This window comes from Sturnira hondurensis, unplaced genomic scaffold (genome assembly GCF_014824575.4).
Source record: "Sturnira hondurensis isolate 20B ecotype Veracruz unplaced genomic scaffold, ASM1482457v3 Scaffold0001042, whole genome shotgun sequence".
In the NCBI taxonomy this organism is placed as follows: Eukaryota; Metazoa; Chordata; class Mammalia; order Chiroptera; family Phyllostomidae; genus Sturnira; species Sturnira hondurensis.
This window is the reverse complement of record NW_028073673.1, coordinates 743-7218: the sequence shown is the minus strand read 5'-3', so window position 1 is coordinate 7218 and position 6476 is coordinate 743. Positions and strand designations below refer to the sequence as shown.

General features: G+C 57.6%; 1 protein-coding gene across 1 annotated transcript; it reads left to right on the top strand.

Annotated features, from left to right (window-relative positions):
- Positions 1–647: 647 nt before the first annotated feature.
- LOC118996515 (leukocyte immunoglobulin-like receptor subfamily B member 2) lies at positions 648–5671 on the top strand (the record flags this gene model as incomplete). Its single annotated transcript, XM_037059935.1, has 7 exons — positions 648–957; positions 1099–1404; positions 1626–1907; positions 2186–2485; positions 3991–4113; positions 4436–4488; positions 5525–5671. Coding segments are annotated over 7 exons (1521 nt in total), but the record flags the coding sequence as incomplete, so codon positions are not given.
- Positions 5672–6476: the final 805 nt, after the last annotated feature.

Here is a 6476-nt window from a genome sequence, read left to right as displayed (position 1 = left end):
GGAGACAGTGTGTGTGGGGTCTGCTGAGACTCGGATCCGGTCTGAAAAGTCCCAGAACCTGCTGTCTCCCTGACCACCCTTCAGGGAGGGCAGGTTGCCACTGAGTGGGAAACTAGGATTTGTCACATGGAGGTGCACCCCATGGGTCCGTCTGTCCTGCTGAGCTGTGGACACTGTATGTCATCTGCACCACTGAAGACTCTGGGAGACAGCATTATGACCCTGGCCTTCATCACTCTTCTCAGTCTTGGTGAGTTTTGGCAAAAAGAGAGGGATGGGGTGCCCTTTCCTCCCAGGTCGGCTTCCCTGAAGGGGCCCAGGACTGAGGAGGCTCAGGGTGGGCAGACCTCCTGGGGGTAGAAGTGGCTCAGCCCCACATGTGACCCCAGCACTCAAGGGCCCAGACCTGGCCTGCAGCTTGTGTGTGTGGGTGAAGGATAATCTCACAGGGCCTCTCTTCCAGGGCTGTGTCGGGGCCTGAGAGACCAGGTCCAAGCAGGTGAGTCCTCCCTCAGAGATCCTGCTTTATCCCAGAGATGCCCCTGGGCAGATGGGGGACCCACAGTGGGTCTGGGCTGATGGTGACCTGTGTGGGAGGGGGCTTGGAGTGACAGCTGGGGAAACTGAGAGAACAAGGCCCCTCCTGACCCTGCAGGTCTGATTCCTTTCCAGGCGTTCCCCCCAAACCCTCCATCTGGGCTGACCCAGGCCCCATCATCAGCAAGGGGAGCCCTGTGACCATCTGGTGTCAGGGGTCTCTGCAGGCGGATGGCTTCAGTCTGTATAAAGAGAAGGACTATCATCCCTCGGATACAAGGACCCTACAGGCCTCCAGCAACAAGATCGGGTTCCCCATTGAATCCATGAGCCCCAACCATGTGGGGACATACCACTGTGCATATTCCAGCTCCAGACACTGGTCTGAGTGGAGTGACACCCTGTTGCTGGTGATGACAGGTGAGAGGGTGGAACTGAGTCCCCTCCTCACAGGCAAGGAACATCAGAGTGTGGCGTTAGGGAGACCTCACCCCTCGTAACCCACACTTGGGAAAGGTGGGGTGACTGTCCCCTCTAACTCACATCATCCTTCTCCCTCAGGAGTGGACAGCGCACCCGCCCTCTCAGCCCACCCAGGCCCAGTGGTGACATCAGGAGGGGAAGTGTTACTATTGTGCAGCTCCCAGTTTATATGGGACAATTTCCACCTGCTGAAGGAGAGAGGGGCTGAGCCATCCCAATGCAGAAAATTAAAATCGAAGTACTATGATAGCAGGAGGCAGGCTGTGTTCCCTGTGGGCCCCGTGAGCTCCTCCCATGGGGGGACCTACAGATGCTATGGTTCCTCCAGCTCCAACTCCAATGTGTGGTCACACCCCAGTGCCCCTCTACGCCTCAAGGTCACAGGTGAGGTGGCCCACACTTGGCTTCAATTCTTTCTTGTGCCCAAATCACTGATCTAAACTTTGTGGTTAAAATCCCTGGGGTCACTGGAGTCAGTGACATGGGCTTATTGGGGACAGAACCATAAGCAGGAGACTTAGGGAGGGACAAGTGAGAGCTCTCCCTGTAGCCCCAGTGGGTGGTGGGTGATTGTGTTCCCCGGGTGACAATGACCTTCTCCCCAGGGGTGTACAGGGAGCCCTCCCTCTCGGCCCAGCCAGGGCCCCTGCTGCTGCCTGGAGACAGCCTGACCCTCCAGTGTCACTCAGAGCCCGGCTTTGACAGATTTGCTCTGACCAAGGATGAGGGACCCACACCCCCCCAGGGTCTCCATGGGCAGCACAGCCCCAACTTCACCCTGGGCCCTGTGAACCCCACCAAAGGGGGCCGGTACAGGTGCTACAGTGGACACAACCTCTCCTATGTGTGGTCAGCCCCGAGTGCCCCCCTGGACATCCTGATTGCAGGTGAGGAGCCTGTCCTTAATCTCTGCCATGGAGCTCTGGCCGAGGGTCACCATGATATTGTTGGGGTTCAGATGAGGGTCCCGGAGCAGAGGTTTAAAGAGACTGAGGTCTAGAGGGAGGGAATAAGAGGCATAGAGATAAAATGCACCCAGCCAGAGGGACTGAGAGGAGCTGACAGGGGTCACAGACAGTGTCCCTGGGGAAGCACATGGTCTCTCAGGGACAAGAGCATGGGGAGAGATGTGACCTCCTGCACATCACAGCCCTCCTCTCCCCAGGAAAGGACAGGAAACCCTCCCTCTCAGCCCAGCCAGGGCCCTCAGTGCCCTGGGGAGTGAACGTGACCCTGCAGTGTCAATCTGAGGTCAGGGCTGACACCTTCCACCTGCACAGGGAGGGGTCCCTGGACCCTCCCCAGCAGCTTCGTCTGCAGGACACAGCGGCCCCCTCTCAGGCCAACTTCACCATCAGCCCTGTGACCTGGGGCCACAACGGGACCTACAGGTGCTACAGCTCACTCAGCTCCTCCCCCTTCCAGCTGTCACAGCCCAGTGACCCCCTGGAGCTCCTGGTCTCAGGTGAGGAGCCCCTTCCTGTCCCCGTGTCTCATGGTCAGTTCAGGAGCTTGTCCCCACAGGACCTTTACACTGGATACAGAGTGACGGTGTCACCCAACGAGGCTCAGCATGAGGGGACTCTCATGTCCCAGAGAAATGGAAAAGCCAGCACCACCCACCCCTGCCTCATCGTCCTCTGTATTCCTGGGGCCCAGAGGGTTCTGGGGGCCAAGTGAGGCTGCAGAGGCCTGGGGCTGAGCAGAGGGAGGAAAGGCCAGGGGCCCCCACCCTCCTTCGCCACCACCCAGGGCCTGACTCAGAGACTAGAACAAGTATGGTGAGCAGCAGAGGCCTTGCTCCCAGTGAGGACAAACGACCTGTTGTGGCCCGTTTGTCTCCTTGGGGACCTGCAGGCCTGGCAGTGATGTTGGAGGGATCATGGGGCCTCCAGGGCTGTGTGGCAGACAGGTGATAGTGAGGAGGGGGGGTCATGGCAGAGGGAGATGCTGTGGTCCCACCCAGGGGAGGAGCAGCCAGACTCAAGTGGGGAGAAGGCAGCCCCCACACCTCATCCCCAACCTGAATTTCCAGAAGGCTCTGAGGGTCTGCCCTCCTCACCCCGGAGTCAGGCCCACAGAGGGATAAGTGAGGGTCTCTGTGGGGAGGTGGTGGGTGTGTCCAGGGGGACAGGGACTGAGTCCTGCGCAAGTTCAGGCGCCTCTGGAGGCTCTGACTTGGACACACCCTCCCCCCTCTGTGCCTCAGTGTCTCCAAGTTTAAAAAGAGAGAGTTGTGGCTCTGAACTCCAGAAAGGGGGGTCTGACGAGGAAGCACCCCAGGACATGATGTTATGGAGACTGTGCCCTCTGTAGCAGTGATGGTGACATNACACCCAGGTGTCTCAGCTCAGCTCAGGGCACAAACAACGGTTGCAGTCAGACCTGGTTCAGGTCCTGGCTCTGCTGCCCCTGCTGTGGGGCCAGGTGGTCCCTTCCCTTCTCTGAGTGTCAGGTTCATGTCTGTTCACCCTGGTCCCCTCCTGCTCACAGGCCTGCAGTGACATTAGGTGACATAAGGGACCTCACAGAGCTCAGGAAGGCAGAACCCCAGCCCAGCCCAACCATCCCAAGTGCGCATCAGGGTTCACCCCAAGCCTGCACATCTGTATCCCTGCTGTGCTGTGGGGCAGGTAATAAGAAGGACCCTCAGCCCCAGTGACATAGGAAAGACCCCTGCAGATGAGGAGCCCAGAGTTTGGTGCTGGTGTCCACCTGGGGGCAGCACGAGGACACCAATGGGAACCCACATGCTGGGGTCCAGTCCCAGCCCTGCCCTGGCCAGGCTGGGTGACCTGGGGCACATGGCTAACCTCTCTGAGCTGCAGTGACTGGGTGATGCGTCAGCCTTTTCTGGGTGCACCAGGGCTGTGAGGTCAGAGAAGACCAATGACAGACCCCAGCACATGCCTCGCACACAGTAGGTGCTCATTAAATGGCGCCATTGGCTCATTCATGACGTCCCTCCAGCCCAAGGTCTCCAACGGTCCCTGCACATGCTGACTGGGGTCTCGGTGACTCTCGTCCTCCTCCTCTCCCTCCTCCTCTTCCTCCTCCTCCATCACAAGCATCAGAGCAAAGGCAGGACGTCGGGTGAGTAGGGGATGGGGTGACCTGGGTCACAGGAGAGAGGGGCTCAAAGCACCCAGCACAGGAAACAAAGAGATGGGGAAGGTCAGCTGAGAAACAGATTTCTCCAGAATTCAGGAATCTGGAGATTTCAGGAAGCAATGGGGGAGGGGAAAGCTTGGGAGGCTGTGGGGGTCAGAGGCGAGAGGGACTGAAAACCACACTGGGTGACCTGGCCCCTCACCTCATCATCCCTGCGTTAGTGGCCCATCTGGGAACAGGCGGGTCTGCAGCCCTGAGATCTTGGGGATCCTGCCTGGAGATACACTCTGTTCTTCCCCTCCAGCTGCTGCCATGAAGGACCCACAGCCTGGGGAGGGCCTGGAGCTGGACCCTGAGGTGAGATCCCTGCTCCTGTCCAGGCCACCAAGAAACATCCTGTTCCCCAATTCACTGCAGTGGTCATTTCTTATCCTCAACTCCCCTGGTTCTCAGCAGCATCCACATTGACCTGTCCTTCTGGGCATCATATCGTCCTGCAGTGACTCACTCCCCCAGCTTTCCTGTGACCTCATGACCCCTCCTGGGTGGTCCCCTGTGCTGGCTCCTCATCCCCTGTCCCCTGTGCACCTCCAGGTCTCACCAGACATGAATGAGTGAATGACCTGCAGGACCCAGGGTCCCATCACTCACTCATGCAGCAGCTGTGATGGGAGCTCACTGGTTACTGGCTCCATGTCAGTGCCCCAGTGCAGCCCTGAGCAGCCTGGCCCCACCCTCCTCAAGCTCACCTGTGGGTGAGGGAGACACCTGCACACAGGCAGATGGTGTCCTGGAGAGCCAAGTGCTGTGAAGGAGAATGAAGCAAAAGCAGGGGACAGAGTGTGTGAGGAGGGGAGAACAGAGAAAACAGCAGGTGCAAAGGTCCTGAGGCAGGACCTGCTGCTTCAGCCAGATGGGCCCTGTGGCTGGAGCTGAATGAGCAAGAGACAGAGCATTAGGTTAAGAGTCAGATCTGCAGCAGCACCAGGAGCCCCAAGGCTCAGGGAGTCCCTGCAGACTCCATCAGGAGAGTGACCTCAGCTGATCTGAAGTTTAGTTGTCCCTCTGACACCATGTGGACACACGACTGGAGGGTTTCAACCGTGGGGTCAAGGACATGCTGGTTCTGTCTCACTGTCTCTCTGCAGCAGAACAGGACCCAATGATGACTCCCAAGGGGTGACATGGCCCCAGGTGACCCTCTCAACATCGAGGCTCATGCAGGGAATGGCTACCTCTCCTTCCTCTTTGTTATGGGAAAGGCTGGTCATGAAGGGCAGAGAAGCAGAAAATGACAGACAGATGGACAGTGAAGTGGGTGCCGTCCTCCCCAGGCCCCAGGCCTCCCCAACCCCAACCCCCTTTCACCCCTCTCACTGTCCCCCTGCTCCAGGCTGCTGCATCTGAAGACCCCCAGGACGTGACCTATGCTCAGCTGACCCACTTGACCTTCAGAAGGGAGACAAGGGCACCCCCTTCCTTCCCACCAGAGCAGCCCCCAGATGAGCCCAGTGTGTATGCTGCTCTGGCCGTCCACTAGCCCAGGAAGGACCCAGACCCCACACTCTAGGGGTGCTTGCAGAGACCCCAGAAGGCATGGGGGCTGCCAAAAGGATAATCGTTAGTGGCCCTAGCCAGCCTGGTGACCTGACATGGGCCCCCCAGCATCTTCTGGGACCCTCCAGGAGTCCCCTGATTCTGCAATCACAGGTAACTAATATCTGTATACTTTGGAATCAAAGTCACAGACTTCTCAGCATCAACATGTGAATTTAGAACCAAAAGAGAAGGGAGAGAGAGAAGGCTTTCAATGAATGCTCATGCAAATATTACACATGAGTCCTACAAAATGGAACATTAACAACCATGAAGGAACATCTTAGAGAAGAAAAAGGGAAAGACACAGACACCGCCTAAGTGTCCTCCCACACGCGCTGAGATGAAGCCGTGGCAACCTGTGCAACGAAGTGTCACTCGGTCACAGAGATGAAATCCTGTCAGTGCGGCGATACGGGCACCGTGAGCTTGTCCTGCTACGTGGGGTAAATCACACCACGCAGCACAGGGCTGTACGACCTCACTCACATGTGGGTGAGATCTGAACCTCTGCCCTGTCGTATGTACTAACTACATTGACCCTGTAATTAAATGTTTTCCTGCAAAGTGAACTCAGAGTCTGAAAACCTTCCCTGGCAATTGCTTCACAACACGCATGCATGCATGAAACACACAGACACTCACACACAGGAACATACACACGACAGCCTTACACAAGCCTCTCCGAGGAATAAAGGAAGAAGGCCAGCCCGCAACAGAGTGTATCAGGCCAGAAATAAATTGGTAAT